The sequence below is a fragment of the Stegostoma tigrinum genome, chromosome 13 (genome assembly GCF_030684315.1).
Source record: "Stegostoma tigrinum isolate sSteTig4 chromosome 13, sSteTig4.hap1, whole genome shotgun sequence".
Lineage (NCBI taxonomy): Eukaryota > Metazoa > Chordata > Chondrichthyes > Orectolobiformes > Stegostomatidae > Stegostoma > Stegostoma tigrinum.
Genome location: NC_081366.1, coordinates 27,528,795 through 27,546,777, shown reverse-complemented (window position 1 = coordinate 27,546,777; position 17,983 = coordinate 27,528,795). Strand labels below are relative to the sequence as shown.

Here is a 17,983-nt window from a genome sequence, read left to right as displayed (position 1 = left end):
TACATCTCAAAGTTTTGTCACCACATTGCAAGATCAAAAAGATCTATAAAATAGTCATAAACAAAAACAGTTCTCTTGAAAAATATAATGATGTTCATGCAAATACTTTTAAATACTGAATCTATATTTGGGATGCAGTGTAGATTCTCGAGCTTCAGTGTTTTGAATTCGGCTCAGTTTGGGTTTAAATTGATATCTCGAACGACTGCAAAATTCAGAATATATTCTACTGGATTATTCTAAGAGTTTACGCATACCATAAATTCTCTTCTTCAAATTAAATCTTTTCTTCACCATTGAAACAGATATTTATAAGTTTAAAAAAAGACAATCGTATTGTTCATTATTGTCACTAAGAATAATAAAAATAAAATGTTTGTGCTCCAAATTGATTTTATATAGGATCTTTATATAGGAACATTAGACCAAATCAATCATCACTTTGATCCAACCCCAGTGAAACTCTGGTCATAAGTTGAAAATAGATTATACTTAGTCGACTGTACTGCCTAAATCTACCCCAGGGCATTGTTTCAACAGCACTTTGCTTTTGGTAAATTGTATAGTCATCAAGGGGTAAATCAGTGTTGGCAAACTGAATATCTTTTTTCTGTAATTGAATCTAAGTGATCTTGCTAAACTAGTAAATATATCCCTTGGTTTACAAAAGTACTGAAGCTTCAAATTTTAATTCATCCTCATACTTAAAACAATAAATTCAGGCTATGACTTTCCCACGTAACTCAACAAATGTGCTGTAAATATGGCAGCTGTTGTCAAATTTGCACAGACGTAACACAGTCATCAATTTTGCATGCTTACTGAACACCATCTATAGTTGACAGCATCTCCTCTTTCGTCTCTGTGACATAACAGTCCAAAAAAAATTGAATATAACAGTTAATTGTGACTTTATTGAAGTCCAAGGTCTATCCCAATTTGTCTGAAACAACAATGAGTAGAGATCTAGAACATTGCATAATTATGGGCTGACTTATGGGTGGGAAAGCAGGTGGATATACACTTAAATTAGTACTCACGCTACTGTTACCATACCAAACACACCAAAGATCTGCCTGTTGCCACTGCAATTTTAAGAGCAATGGGGAAGACATCGAATGTTGATCACCTACCCGCGATAACTCAATTGAAATACGTATGGAGGCAATTAATGTCCAATTATGAGTTTCATCACCGTCCTTATTTAAGAGGCCGTTGGCTAATTAAAAGAAGCGCTACTAGCTTACTCAATCTGCCAACAGCAGACCCGGCCTGACAGATTTTCACTCTAACCGAAAGCACTGAGCAACATTTACGGTCCTCCATCCCTTCTCTGCTTAGCCCCATAAAATCTCAGACGTGCCTGCACATCTGGATCTATCACTGAATGCCACTTCTATGGCTTACCTGCAGTATTGGCTGCACTGGCAGTGCCTGTGTGCTCAGCTGGTCTTCACTTGGGTGCCAGCTCTATAAGTAGGACTTTGAACTGGAGATGGACTGAGTACTGCTTCATCCTAATTAAATGGGTATTGTCAGAATAATTAAAGTGGGGCAAGTCAGATAAGTCGAAGTGGGCTCACGACCAACATTCATTGCTGGGGTGCCAGTAGCTCACTTTCAGTGTATCATCCAGCCTCACATATTTAACCCTTCTTGTTGGCATAGACATACATTCACATATGAAGAAATTGATCCAGTTGACATTTGCAGATGTCTGTTCGCGAAACTGATAATTACTAATTAAAATAGTCAAAGTCAGAAGTAGTTCCATAATGAACTGAGCTCATCTTGAAATTGAAATTTTGCATGGTGTGGGCACAGTTGTAAGTATGGCTGTACATATTTTGTGAACACAGTTAATTACATCTTAGGATCAACAATGCAAATATATATTTTTAAGCGTGTGACCAATGTACAGAAACTCATTGACTTGCATTACGTTAGTTTGTAGTACGGATTGTCAGGTAAGAGAGAGGGTTATTTCAAGTGTTTGTATGCTTACAATAAATGGATTTACATACAAATTCTAGAGGTAAAATAAATAAAATGTTAAGAAACAGTCTGTGATTGAGACAGAGAAGAAAACAGAAGAGTATCCAGACATTCGATCAAAGGGTTATGGTAACTGGACAATGCCATGGCATAATGTTCAAAACTGCACAGGTATGAAATGCTCCTTAGCCATGTTAGCAGTAATGCAATGCAATGGCACGGATACTAATTTTGTATATTTTTGTTGATTAAGTAAATACAAGAACAGTTTTACCGCTTCCACATTTTCCTCTGTGTTGTGATTTGTTGCAAGGGAAAAAATGTGGTTGAAATGTAAACAGGTTTCTGGAAACAGGTGACTCATCAATCCACTCACATTTATATTGATATATCAGAGAAGAAAGCAAATTAGAGGGTAAAAGTTGATATCAAAAACCTTCCAAATGTTTGGTTGGACTTCAAAGGTAAATACAATGGACTTCTAATATAACTATCTAAACCTTGATCAGCTGTCTTACAAGACCCTTCATGTTTTCAACAGTTTAGAAATGTTTTTGTTCAAGAAGATCTTTGATGACCTCTTTCCCTAAGTAAATGTCAATCTCATTTCTACCCAGAAATCCACAAATTTTGTTGTTTTAGAATCAGAGTCATACAGCAAGAAATCAGATCCTTCGGTCCAACTTGTCTGTGCTGACCGGACATCCCAATCTAATTTTGTTTGTCAGCATTTGACCCAAATCCATCTAAAAACCTTCCTACTCATATACCCATCCAGATCCCTTTTAAATGTTATAATTGTACCTGCCTCAATGACTTCCTCTGGCAACTTGTTCCATACAAGCACAACTCCTCAAGTCCTTTTAAATTTTTCCTCTCACCTTAAACCTATGCCCTCTAGGTTTAGGAAAAAAGACTGTGGCTATTCAATCTATTCACGCCTTCATGTTTTGACAGAGATAATCCACAAATGACTAATTATTTTAGCTTAATCTTATATTTATTTATATATATTCTTCAAATTAAAATGAGATTATTACATTTCAACCCTAAAAATGTGCAAGATGACTAGTGATTTAGAATAGTCTTAAGTATCACAGTTTTGTTTTTTAAACAAACAAGTCTCACAACAAACATATTGCAGCATATGATGTAAGCCTTAAATCAGTGACAGCACTCGCCTCAGTTACAAGATTGTCACTCCAGGATTTGAAGTGACAATCAAGGCTGACACTCTCTCTTCCGACAAATAAGGGTGTTACAAAGGCTCCCAAGGCAATTTCCAAAAAAGATTAATTTTCTTCAGTGTCCTGGCCAACATTTCTCTCAAATCAGTGCTCCTAATCAAATGAATTAGCTATTTATCCAAATTAGCTGCTGAGCATCTCCAGTGACGAAACAATGACAATACTGCCAGAGTAGTTGCCTGGCTATACAGCACTTTGAGACAGTCTGAGGCACGAAAGATCAATGCAAGCTTTTTTTAAGCATCTCATCCATGTGCTTATTTAGTATTCATTTATCCATAATTTTCCCAGTCATCTTCAAATATATTGATGCGAAAGTTGAGATCCTGATAGTACATAAATTATAAGCCCAGCTCTTGCTTCCATTTTATACCTCCTGATACTATGGACCACAGAAAACGGACCCATTTTCCCTACAAAATAGCACTGATCATGACAGGGAGGCGAAGTAGATAGAATGAAATTCCTGGCGACAATATTAAACTAAATTCCAACCATAAACCCTCAAGCCAAATTATGTGTATTTTACTTTTGCTGCATTCGAATCTTTATAAACATTTAATTACCTACAAGGTTTCTGAAGACTTCTATTGCTTAGTTCTCAAATGTATGATATTCACAAAATTTATTCTGTCATTTTCAGCAATTAAGATACTTTTGGTTTTCGTGCAAAAATGCTAATGCAGACCTGAAAAGGTTAATGCTTGTCATCAGGAAAAATAAATTTACAAAAATCTGCTTTATAAGTCAATGTATGTTTCCAGGTTAAGGAGATGAATTGTTCTGATAACATACTGACAGATTTATATACATATTTATATCTACAAAATATTAAAGGATGACATTTAGAAGTGTTTAACCCTTAACCTAACTATTTTGTTTTTCAGTATTACAAAATATGTACATTTCAATTTTAAGCTATTAGTCATCCTTATATAAACAAAGCAAATAATACCGAAGAACATATAAAATCATCTCTAGCATACTGCAGCTTTAAAAAAAAGGGCAAACCTTTATTATACATAGAGTTCTTAAAGTCAAGCAAGGCATCTTCCAATTGACTGAAGAAAATTAGTAGGTTTCTGAATATAGTCAAGAAACATATTTATATTTATATGTCATGATTACTTCAAATAACATAACCAGTACATGAACAGGAGTGTTCTTTATGAAACATCTTGCAAATATGTTCATCTAGAAGTATTAGCGTAAAGTTCTTCAATTTGTTTCCGGAAGTAATTTCTCATTTCTGATCTCTTAGCTTTAAGTGTTGGAGTCAACAGGCCATTTTGGACAGAGAACATTTCATAGTGGAGATAGATGGCTTTTACCTATAAAATCAAGAAATCACAATGTTTAGATGGATAATTGATTCATGTAGTCACTTCTTACATTTCAATTTTTTTCTTACCCCTTCAAGCCGCACAAATTCCCTCCAAGCTTGAGGGGTTTGGAAGACCTGCTATAGAAGCTCCAACTAGTTATTACGACTGCACTTATTTTTCCATTTCTGACCGTCTGACTCCCATTTATTTTTTTCTCACCAGGGATATGAAATGCATTTGGACTGTTCTTCATCATAGCTGTTAGACTGTACGTTTCAGATTGGGAGGAAAGAATTAGAGAAAATCACAACTTCTGATCAAAACATTGTGCCTTCTAAAATTACTTATACAAAACTGAAACAGACGATTCAGCCCTCCCAGTTCATACCACATTCATACTCAGTGTACTTCCTGCTATTTTTCCCACATGTAGCTCTATCACAATAACTAGCTAATCCCTTCATCTTTATTTGCTAACATCCCAATGATGCAGGACATCCCTTCTGGCCTATACAGCAAGGTTTTAGAGGGGCATTCCAGATATTGAAACCTCATCTTAAGAAGACCTATGTTATGTTTCTTGGCCCTGCTTCCCATGTGGGTGGCATTGTATCTTTGCTCTACATCTATCTAAAGAGTTAATTAATGGTGTCTCAGCCATTTTGGAGGGGAAGCTCTTCTCTTACAGAAGCCATCCCTACAACCTAAGGACTGTGGAAAGTGGCAGGAATCCTTGTGTTCTCTGGTATGCCTAATTCATGAAACAGAGTTTGAAACCTGGAGACTTCCCAAGGAGGTCACATGCTGCGTATGTTAACCTCCTAGTTTCTTGGTGGGCAATAGAAGAATTGTAGTACAGTTGACTTTTGATCTGATATGGCAAACTTCCAACTTTATTTCAGTGCAAGTGACTTGCAGGTTCCTCCTGTGATATATGATTTGTCCTCCATTTTGTATCTGCAGTACAGAGACAGTGAGACATTAGATCAGTGCCAATCAAGTGAGCTACTTTGTCCTTGATGGTGTCTAAATTTTCAAGTGATGTTAATACCGGCATCCATTCCAAGCAAGTCAAGTCGCTTAGAGTTAGAATCATGTGAATTCATAATGGACAACAATAAGATGGCAGTACAGTTGAACAAATATTTTGCATCTGTCTTCACTAAGGAGGACACAAATAATTTTCAGGAAATGCTACGGTCAAAGGATCAAGTATGAAGGAGGAACAGGAGGAAGTCCTTGTTAGTCACAAAATGGTAATCGAGAAATTGATGGGATTAAATTTGGACACAGAGATGGCTGAGTAATTGGAAAGAGATTAATGGTAAATGGGTAGTTTTTAAAAGGGGGCGGCACGGTGGCTCAGTAATTAGCACTGCTGCTTCACAGCACCAGGGACCTGGGTTCAATTCCACCCTTGGGCAATTGTCTGTGTTGAGTTTGCACATTCTCCCTTTGTCTCTCTGGATTTTCTCCAGGTTCTCGGCTTTCTCCCACAGTCCAAAGATGTGCATGCTAGGTGGATTGGCCATGCTAAATTACCCACAGTGTTCAGGGATGTGTAGATTAGGTGAGTTATAGGGGATGGGTCTGGGTGGGATACTCTGAAGGTCAGTGTGGACTTATTGGGCCAAAGGGCCTGTTTCCACACTTCAGAGATTTTGATTCTGTGAAGTTTCCAGGGGCTGACGCTCTGTATCCCAAAGTACTGAAGGAAGTGGCCCTAAATAGCACACACATTTTCCAGCATTCTGTAGACTCTGGAAGAGTTCCAATGGACTGGAGGGTGGCTAATGTAACTCCACTCTTTAAAAAAGGAAGGAGAGAGAAAATGGGGAATTGTAGGTTAGCTCGCTTGGTATTGGAGGTGAAGAAATTGCTAGAGTCAATCATTAAGAATGTAATAACTGAACATTTGGAAAGCAGTGACAGAATCAGTCCAGGTCAGCTTGGATTCACTAAAGAGAAATCATGCTTGATAAATCTTCTTGAATTTTTTGAGGATGTGACGAGTAGAATAAACAATGGTGAATCAGTAGACACTGTGTATCTGGACTTTCAAAAGGCCTTTGACAAGGTTGCACACAAGAGATTAGTAGGCAAAATTAAAGCTCATGGTATTGGAAGAAATGTATTGACATGGATAGAGGACTAGTTGGCAGACAAGAAGCAGAGAGTTGGAATTAAGGGGTCCTTTGCAGAGTAGCAGGCAGTGAAGAGTGGGGTGCCGCAGGATATAGTGCTGGGAACACAGCGGTTCACGAGAGACATAATGATTTGGACAAAGGAAGTGAATGCCATACCTCCAAATTTGCAGATGGCACTAAGCTGGATGACATTGTCTGCTGTAAGGAAGATGTTAAAAGGCTGCATGGTGACTTGGATAGACTGGATGATTGGGCAAATGCTTGGTAAATGCAATATAATGTGGATAAATGCGAGGTCATTCACTTTGATCACTAAAACAGGAATGCAGATTATTATCTGAATGGTGGCAGTTTAGGAAACGGTGTGGTGCAACGAGACTTGGGTGTCACAGGTGAAACAGTCGCTGAAGGTTGGCATGCAGGTGTAGCAGGCAGTGAGCAAAGTTAATGACATGGTGGCGTTCATGGCGAGAGGATTTGAGTGAGGTTGTTGACTTGTTCGCCGAGCTGGCTTGTTTTTGTTCAGACGTTCCGTCACCATGCTAGGTGACATCATCAGTGGAGCCTCCAATGAAGCAATGTTATTTTCTACTCGGCTCGGAATTTATACTGTCTGGTCCATTATGGTGAGTAGTGTCATTTCCAGTTTTGATCAGTGTGGGTTTATATATGGGTTCCAATTCTGTATGTTTATTGATTGAAGAATGGTGGAGAACCATGCCTCTAGGAATTCCCGTGCATGTCTGTGTGTGGCTTGGGCTACTATGGTTACTTTGTCCCAGTTGAACTGATGGCCTTCATTGTCTATGTACAGATATTAAGGAGAGGTAATCATGCCATTTTGGTGCTAGCTGATATTTTGTGTATTCTGGTGGCTCGTTCCCTTCCTGTCTGTCCGATGTAATGTTTGTGGCAGTCATTGCATAGTATTTTGTAAATCACATTCGTTCTGCAAGATCAGAGAAAGGATGTCTTGCTGCAGTCATACAAAGCCTTGGTGGGGCCACACCTTGAGTATTGTGCGCAGTTTCAGTCTCCTAGTCTGAAGAAGGACATTCTTGCTAATGAGGGAGTCCAGCAAAGGTTCATCAGGATGGCAGGACTGACATATGAGGAATAACTAGGTCAACTAGGCTTGTATTCACGGGAATTTGGAAGAATGAGGGGGGGTGGGGATCTCATTGAAACGTATAAAATCCTGATGGGACTGGGCAGGCTAGGGGCAGAAAGAATGTTCCCAATGTTGGGACAGACTGGAAATAAGGGGTCACAGTCTAAGAATAAGGGGTAAGCCGTGCAGGACTGAGATGTGGAAGAATTTCTTCAGTCAGCGTTGTGAACCTGTGGAATTCTCTACCATAGGAAGCTATTGGGGCCAGTTCATTTAATATATTGGACGTGACCCTTACGGCTAAAAGGATCAAGAAGTATGGGGAGAGGGCAGGATTGGGATACTGAGACTGCATGATCGGCCATGATTACATAGAATGGTGGTACAGGCTCAAAGTCCTGAATGGCCTACCCCTATTTTCTATGTTTCTATGAGATTATTCCATCACATCCTGATGTGTCTTGTTGATGGTAGACAACTTGAGGAGTCAGCAAGTGGAATATGTGTCATAGAATTACGAGTCCGTGTCCTGCTCTTGCTGCCATAGTATTTAATAAGCCATTCCTGTTCAGATTTTATCTGTGCACGCTGGAAGTTGATAGTGGTGTTTCAGTGACAGTAATGCCATTAAATGTCAATGTGAAACAGTTGAATTCTCTTGACGGAGATAGTAATTGCTTGGCACCTGCGTGATGCAAATGATACTTGTCACTTACCAACGCAAGCCCGATTGCTGTCCAGGTTTTGCTGAATTTGGACATGAACTGTTTCAGTTTCTGAGGAGTTGGAAATGTTGTGCAATGTTCAATCAGCAAACAGCCCTGTTTCTCCTCTTGTGGTGGAGGGAAAGTCATTGATAAAGCAGCTAAGATAGTTGGGCCAAGGACACGACACCAAGGGACTCTTGAAAGTGTCACATGGCTAAGGTGATTGACCTGCAACACCACAGCTATCATCATCTGTGCTAGGCAAGTCTCCAATCAATGGCATTTTCTCCTTTTGTCACTGAGTCCAGTTTTGGAAGGGCTCCTTCATGTCATACTCGGTCAAATGCTTCCTTGACATCAAAGGCAATCACCCTTACCTGTCCTTGAGTTCAGCTTTTTTGTCCTTGTTTGGACCAAGACTGTAATTAGGTCAGGAGTGAGCAGGTTATTCCTGTGCAAGTGCCCTTTGGTACAATTATTGACAACACCTTCCATCACCTTACCGATGATGAAAGTGGACTGATGGAATGATAGCTGTTTAGGATGGTGTTTATCATGCTTTTCATGGACAGGACATAAATGGGCAATCTTCTATGTTGTAACTCTGGCATCTAGGCAACAATGTTTAGACTGGGGGCACAACTAGGTCTGGAGCACAAGTCTTTAATACTATTGCCCAGAATGCAGTCAAGGCCCATAGCTTTTGTAGTATCTAGTACCTTCAGTCAATTTTTTTGGCATGAATCAAATAGGCTGAAGTTGGTATTAGTAATGCTACAGATTTCAGCAAGAGGCTGAAATGGTTTATCCATTTTACGCTCTAACTTTACTGCATTCAGTGTCTTTTTTTTTTAAAATGCAAATCTTGGAGCTGTGTCATAAATTTATTTGTCTCTATTTACAAAACACTGCATTATTGTTAGATAGTTGTAGAAATAATTAACTTGGCAGATTTTTAGATCACTTAACACAAGATTTGGACCTGTAAAAATTCGTCTGTTAAACAGATAAATCTTTATAAAATAATTATAGATATTAAAATTTAAACAATTTTTTTTAAAAAATAACAAATCAACTTAACTTCTTGCAATGCATCTAACTGACAATGACCAATCAAAAGCCTAGCATAACGAGATAAAGCTTAAAGATGTTTTCTCTTGTTCCTAAATGGTAAATTCACCAATGGACTACCATCTCTGATTTATGCTAAAAAAATTATGCCTTGATATTAAATTAATGAGATTATTATATATAACGTATGCTGTGACATCAGAATTGTTATGCATAAGTGTTAGGACCTAGCGATAGCAAGAACTGAAGATGCTGGAGTCAGAGTCAACAGTGTGGAGCTGTCGGGACCCATCACATCAGAACTGATGACGGGTCCAGACCTGAAACACTGACTTTCCTATTCCTCTGATGCTGCCTGACCTGCTGTGTTCCTTCAGCTCCACACTGTGACAATGTTAGGACCCAAATTTCAAGGGCAGTAAAATTATGGGGAGAAAGTATTTTTATTTCTCAAATTAGATTTTTAACCAAGTTAACAACCCTAAAAGTTCTACAAATTTACAAGTTAGAAACTGTTTAAAAAAGAAGAGTTTAATGAGCCTTTGCTTAAGTAGTCAAACTGTCTCTAATTTTGCCGTCACTTTTCTTGACAATTTGTTTCCCTAGGAATCTTTTTTCTAATATTGTGCCTACAGAGTCAGTTGGCTCAGTTAGTTGCTATGCAAAGCGATGCCAACATTCGGGTTTAATTTCTACACTGGCTGAAGTTACCGTGAAAGATTGTTCTCAACTCCTCTTCTTGCCTGATGCATGGTGACTTGAACTTCTATCTCCAGATACTGGACTACAATGTAGAGTTCTACGCACTGTAGCAATAGTTTACACACTCAATTTTAAGTTAAATGATACAAACAAAATAAATTCTAGCAGCAATTTTCATGAACTAACAATGCCAAACATTAACTTTGCATATAGTTGTACAGCTGAAATTTCCCCTCTTACGGGTAATGGTGAAGAAATTCAGCGAGTATTATCTTACCTGTTCAAATGAATAAAGGCCAGCTTGTTGTCCTAGTTTCACCATGTCTTCCATAATGGCTTTTTTAAAAGCCTAAATCAAAACAATCCATCAAGTAACATTTAACACAAAACTGAACTATCATTTTACTTGAACCATACATAGTAACTAAAACACCTTCTCCGATTTCTTAATCTTAAAGAAGTTAGAGGGAATATAATCTTTCAATAATAATATTGCAGAAGTTACTGAATACCAACTTTTCAAGAGTAAAAAATTTCCCTTTTCGGTTTTGTGCAGTCTATTTTGTTAGGTTCACACCATGTCAAAAATATAACGCAGTAGGTTTGTTGATATAATAAATCAGTCACTAATTTCATGGCAGCGTTAGGATGGAAAGGGGCAAGATTGCTTGGGAGAAAATCTTTGTCTACCTCCAAACACCTCACCACCATTTGCCACAGCCTGACTGTCTACAGTTATGTCAGGCAAGCACAAGTTAAAGATGAAAATGTATCCCAAGTGGGAATGCTGAATATCTAGGATATTGAATGAAATTTTCTGGGTTAGGTGGGAGTCTTGCATGTTGCCTACAAAACTGTTGGGGCACTCATTCCTATTCACAGGGTGACATGGTGACATGGGGGCTGGCACAGCCGCCTCAATGCCAGGGATCCAGGTTCAATTCCAGTCTTGGGTGACTTTCTGTATGGGTTTCCTCTGGGTGCTCCAGTTTCTTGCCATTGATGTGAATTAGCCAAGGTAAATGTGGGGTTGTGGGATTATGGGCAGAGGGTGGGAACTGGGTCACAGAAATGTACAGCTTCGCTCCAACTCATCGTGCCCACCAGATAAATAAATAAATCTAGTCCCATATGCCAGCATTTGGCCCATATCCCTCTAAACCTTTTTGATCCATACAGCCATCCAGATGCCTTTTAAATGTTGTAATTGTACCACTTTCTCTGGCAGCTCATTCCATACATGCACCACCCACTGTGTGAAAAAGTTACCCCTCAGGTCACTTCTAAATTTTCCCCCTTACCTCTTAAATCTATGCTACTAGTTTTCGACTTGCTCAGCCCAGGGAAAAGTCCCTATCTATTCACCCTGTCCATGTCCCTCATGATTTTATAAACATCTACTCAGGTCACCCCTCAGTCTCCGACACGCCAGGGAAAATAGCCCCAATCTAATCAGCCTCTCCTTACGTCGCAAGCCGTCCAACCCTTGCAAATCTTTTCTGCACCCTTTCAAGTTTCACAACATCCTCTGGGTTGGATGCTGTTCAGAGGGTCTTTGCAGACTTGAATGGCCTCTTTCTGCAGGGATTCTATAATTAACCCCCCCTTGGGCAATGAAACAGACAATGTTAGACCTTCCTCTCAATCAAGGATGCTGGGGTAGGATATCTGATTTGTCTAGAGCTGCCAGCTAATTGTAGGGTGGCAGCTCCAGAACTCAATAGCTTCACAAAGGAAGAAGCCCATGGCTGTTGCTGCTGATACAGAGTCCCAGGATTGTGGATCAACCCAGGGACAACAGACAGTATTGTTGGTGAGGGTCAGGGGTTAGAAATAAGAGAAAACTCTCTGTGGCTACTTCCTTGCTCCATGTCCATGAATCATGCAAAATATTATTACAGGTTTGGACCAGCCCACTCATCTGGGTGCCAACTTATACATAGTCGACACAATTTTACCTTTCAGATGGGCTACCTGTCACTTGTCTTATTGCTGCTGAGAAAATAGCAGATCTAAAATGCTTCTTCAGTGGTTGCTATTTGGCTATACCACAGGGTCTTTAGTGGAGTGGGAGGATGACCCACGGGCCTTCTTGCCCTTTGGAGGAGGCAGAAAGGCATTGGGTTTGGTCCTGACAACAGCCCAGGTCTCCCAGAACGTTCCAGGTTTCCTGCCTCCATCAGTCCAGGAAAATTACGCCCATTGATTGACCATGTTGAAATCATGCATTTCCTTTTTGTTACCAATAGGTGTCACCCTATTAACACGATTCACCAGCCGTAGCGAAGTAAAGTCCTGTACAACAGCTTTCAACGCCTGGAAAATTGATTGGAAGGTTCAAATGTGCTGTGTGATTTACATACATGATTTTAAAAACATACCTCTGATTTAGTTAGTTCTGCGAATGAATGTTCAAATCCCTTTTTCCTTGCCCAGGCTTCTGTGGCTTCAGGATCTGGTACAACAATACCGACCAAGAAGGACTGTACCAAAACAAGGAAAGCAATACACACTATAAAAATGTACAACGGGGTTAAATTCAAATGTTGGCCAACTTTTCCTTGTTACAATGAGAAATAAATTACAGCAAAGTTCAATATTGAACAATGAAACCATACAATAACAGATGCAAAGTTAATGTAACATCAAAAAACCCTCACATTATGTAATTCATCTTTTGTGCAAATATGTTCTTTTGCATGATCTAGTTTCTAGTCGGTGTGTAAGATTTTTGTAAGTTGTTTTCAAGTTACTCATTTTCCTCTTTTATTCCCCCTTCATGTGCTGAAGGTCAGTGTCTCCCTTAGCTGCCTGTCACAGTACAATGTTGGCTCATTATGATCAATATTGACATATTTAATGTCTTGCAACACATTATGATAAACTTTTGTAACTACAGAACTACACAATTTACAAAACAGTGAAAGAGAAAATTCATGGAATTAACTGAGGTAAAATATATGTTTTAAAATTAAGTAATATATTAAACAGATTACATATCTGATGAATGATGAAGTACAATTTGTTATTGTTTATTTTGTTCTTGAAATATTAATAATCCATAGTTACCTGCAAACTGTCTCCATGGACATACACTTGGGCTACAGGCTCACTCCGTACATAGATGTTCTCAATTTTTTCTGGTGCAATGTACTCTCCCTGAGCAAGTTTGAATATATGTTTCTTTCGATCTATGATTTTTAAAGTGCCGTTCTGTATATAATGAAACAAAACAATAGTCCACAACAAATCAATCATTAACTGCAATGTAAATTGCAATATTACTCCTGAATTAGGGGGTTGGATGTGTCAGAATTACAAACTCAGATCCCAAATTAGACATGGCCATGTCTGAGCACACAACATTCACAAAATCTCAGAAACTGCACTGCCTTATATGACACTGTTGCATGTTACAATGTGCAATACATAATTATATGATATAGTTGGTCTCTTATGGTATTACCCTAGAAGATTAAAGTTTCTATTTTTCTTTAAGCACTGACTTTCTTTTGCAGTACTTCGGGAACATTCCAGTGTTGGAAATGTTGCCAGTTTGATTGTGTTGTGTTTTGAAGCTACGCTTTATAAAATGAAAATGATTTAGATTTACTAGTTTGTTATGAGGAGGGTTGATCGTCTCCACTCTTTTTAAAACACCTTTGTCACTTCCAAAAAATATTTTTAATTCTTTATTAGCACTCAATTAAAATGTAATTAACTAGATCATAATGATGGATTAATTACAAGAATTTCTTGAGTGAAAGCAAGAGAAATTTTATTACTTACTACTCACCCAGAAAAACAAACAAAAATGAGGCATCAAGCACATACACAAACACAGGCATTTAAGCTGAAAAACATAACATTGGGTGGAAAGGAAGGTAAAGGCAGTTGCATTTTAAAAGTTCTAAGAGTCCTCAAATTCTGATATAACTGAAGTCCCAACTGTTTAGCTGCTGTCCTGTCTATTCAGCAGTGCCAAAGGTTGCAGTTCTTCTTCAGGGAATGTTGGTTACTTCAAGTTGCTTTTTCACTAGGCTTTGACTTTTAGTGGTGGAAAAAGATAGGCAGAAAGTAGGGAGAAGCGGGAGACAGATAGAGACAAGAGAGGGAAGGGAAAGATGCTTCAAATTCTTGCTTGTAAATCCCATATTTCATGTTTCTGCTCTATTATTTTCATACCAATGTGTAATGCAATTTCCAGAATCAACCCAGAGACACAAGTATGAGTTTCATGCCTTTTACAACCATGTTAATTCCGGTTCAAATTCATCCTTGTTTACTGATGGTTTCATTGACTTTGCTCAACCTGATCAATTGATCACAGCAGACATTACAGGTCATCTTTCTTTTAAAAGTTACTTAGTCCATGAAGCTGTTAGATATTAAAATAAGATGATGGAAGTTGAATATTGATACCCCGTGTTTATTATTATCACAAGAGGTTGCAAATTCTGAACTGACTTTAATTGTTAAAAAGATTAAAAGTGCCCCATTCCAGTGATTCAGGACCACAACTGAACGTTTATGTCACTATATTGTCTACATTCCAATCCCATTGGAATGGTGATAATGGGCTGAGTTTTACCAAAAAAACAGCCAAGTGCCAATTTTGGCAGGTTTCATGCATGGTGTCTCTCCACGGGTCTTAGCAGGTTTTTTCATGTCATTTTCCTGAACAGTCCCCATAACATATACACAACATCACCATATCACTTTTATCGTATTCTCCCACTCACCGCAGGCAAAGTATTGGTCATTGTGGGCGTTTGCCAGAACTCCTGGCTCTGGTATAGAACATAGAACAATACACCACAGAACAGGCCCTTCAGCCCTCGATGTTGCGCAGACCTGTGAACTAATCTAAGCACATCCCCCTACACTATCCCATCATCCATATGCTTACCCAAGGACTGTTTAAATGCCCCTAATGTGGCTGAGTCGACTACATTGGCAGGCCGGGCATTCCATGCCCTTACCACTCTGAATAAAGAACCTGCCTCTGACATCTGTCTTAAATCTATCACCCTTCAATTTGTAGCTGTGCCCCCTCGTACAAGCTGACGTCATCATCCTCGGAAAAAAACTCTCACTGTCCACCCTATCTAATCCTTTAATCATCTTATATGTCTCTATTAAATCCCCTGTTAGCCTTCTTCTCTCCAATGAGAACAGACCCAAGCCACTCAGCCTTTCTTCATAAGGCCTTCGCTCCAGACCAGGCAACATCTTGGTGTCATTCTTAACACCAAGAGTGCAGCTGGCTTGCAGCAGCCCTGAACATTTATATCATTTGCCAGATATAAGGAAATTTGCACCTGCTTTATGAACAGTAATCTGGAGGGTCTGTTGGATGGACGGTGTGTACACTCGCTGTTCATGGAGTGTGCACTGAGATGTTGGTGACTGACAGATGTCTGGATTTTCAAGCAGCAAGCTGGAGTCGTCAGTGGTACTGCTTTGACTTTGAGTTTCAAATTGTCATCTGGCTTCTATCCAGTAGGTGGGAGAATGAGAAATTGTTCAACAGTGAGATGAGAAGACATAATAAGGACACTAATACATTCAAATAGGCCTTTCACAATTCATAAGCAATAATCACATATTGCTGTTCAACACTTGGTTGGAAAATGGGACTTTTTGGTTCTCGATGGTAAGAAGCTTCTAGCTGACCATCTCAAATGATTTTTTAAACTTTGTTCTCAATGCCTATGCATGTCTGCCTGGTGTGATTCTACTCAACCTGTCTACAATGCCATACAAAGAATAAATGTTTTGCAATGGAATGAATGCGCAGCATCTCCTACACCTTTAGCAAAGCATCCAAACAATCACCTGGATAATCAACAGAGTGGAGACACATCAGTAAACATAACAATTTAGCCAATGGTTTTTTTTTGTTGTGAAAGAAATATGCTCAGACATAACGTTATCATGCAAAGCAGGCTCCTGGAAAATATGTCATAACAATACTTGAATCATTGGTTAGTTGGAGAGATAACACATGAATTAGGAGCAAAGGTAGGTCTTTTGGACTGTCAAATACTTCACCATTGGCTGATCCGTCTGTGTTTTGAATTCCACATTCTAATTTATTCTTGGTAACCTTCAATTGTCTGACCTAACAGAAATCTAACTTACTTCATCTCAAAAATATTCAATGACCCCTACCTCCACCAAAGTCACACAACCCTCAGAGATAAATTCTCATCACCTCCTTCCTGGAAGTATGACCCTCTAATTTTAAAATAGTGTTCACTGGTTCTGGCTCACTCATAAGAGGAAACATCACTACTACATTAATGTTGTTAAACAAGTCAGAATTGTATGTACTTCAATCAAATGACACCTCAATTCTTCTAAACTCAAGTGAAAACAACCCCTATCCAACGTAGCCTAATTAAGTAACCAGCTCACTCCAGATAACAATCATGTAAATCTTCGCTGAAATGCCTCCAGTGCATTTATATCCTTCCTCAATAAGGAAACTAAAACTACATACAGTATTTGAGATATAGTCACACCAATGCTCAATACAACTGGAGCACAACATTCTTAATTTTATGTTTAAACATTCTCATTACATAAGAAACAAATGGAATGTTATCCTAATTACTTGCTGTGCCTGTAAACTCTATTTGTGACACATGGACTAAAGATGTAGTCTCCACCTCACTGACTAGCTGAGTGTAGTCTCTCTAACAGCTGATCTCAGCTCCTGCCCTTCTTTCCTCAGTACATATATGTTGACTGTAAAGAATTCTGCTTCCAGAAGCGTACAGCAAGAGAAACATGTATGGTTTTAATAAGCTTTGTCAGCATCATGTTTCAGTTTGATCCAGATGGACTTTCATCACAAGGTAAAGTAAGACTTGTGGTAACAATGCCAACAATTAGAGTTAAGCAGCACAGAAATAAACCCTTCAGTCCAACTCATCCATGCCAACCAGATGTCCTGAACTGATCTAACCCCATTTGCCAGCATTTGGCCCATATCCCTCCAAAACCTTCTTGAAGAAATATACGAGGATCTGATCTGTGAAGCCAGTATATAACAGTACTAGAAAGTAGAAGCTATTCAGCCCATCATGTCAATGTGAACTCTGCAAGAGCAGCTAATAACCTTCTGGATGTCCCAGAGGTGCAGATCTGGAGCTACCTGCAGAGTGGCAGGTTGACAACTTGAACTACAAGATGAGCAATAATAAAGATCTATGTCTTGGGCTATCTAACAAAGCACAAAAAGAAATAGACAACTTCCACGCAGAATGGGAAAATTAATTTTTGTCACGACTGTAAAAGATAAGAGCTTCTGGTTTAAATGCTGCCTAGAATACAGATGTTCCAGATTCCCATTTCTATTACACCACACAATGATGCTCAGTAAATTCAAGGGTAGATCTGTACTCTTATGCTTTCGTAGAATTCATAATTGTGTTCAGACTGCCTATTGTGATTCATCCAAATATATTATATCTAAAATACAACTATTAAAAAATACATTTCTCAGTTTTACTAAGTAATATTTATGCAGCATATACTTACAGGTAACCATTTACCAATGTCCCCAGTATGCAACCAACTGTCTTTGTCTAGTGCTTCATCTGTTTTCTCAGTGTCTTTGAGGTAGCCTTTAAATACATTTGGTCCTTTCACACAGATCTACAATATAATG

At 38.7% G+C, this 17,983-nt stretch overlaps 1 protein-coding gene across 4 annotated transcripts in view; it reads right to left on the bottom strand.

Moving 5' to 3' along the window:
• LOC125458219 (long-chain-fatty-acid--CoA ligase 6-like) overlaps positions 1–17,983 on the bottom strand; it is a 153,400-nt gene continuing 135,417 nt past the window's right edge. For 3 of the 4 annotated variants that reach the window (XM_048543272.2, XM_048543271.2, XM_048543274.2), the window contains exons 17-21: positions 17,854–17,970; positions 13,375–13,518; positions 12,687–12,788; positions 10,583–10,654; positions 1–4,573 (exon numbers count right to left, since the gene is read on the bottom strand). In XM_048543272.2, coding sequence (XP_048399229.1) covers positions 4,433–4,573; positions 10,583–10,654; positions 12,687–12,788; positions 13,375–13,518; positions 17,854–17,970 — 576 coding nt within the window. In that variant the 3' untranslated portion in view covers positions 1–4,432. The remainder of the gene's footprint in view (positions 4,574–10,582; positions 10,655–12,686; positions 12,789–13,374; positions 13,519–17,853; positions 17,971–17,983) is intronic. The other variant, XM_048543275.2, reaches the window with a different exon arrangement.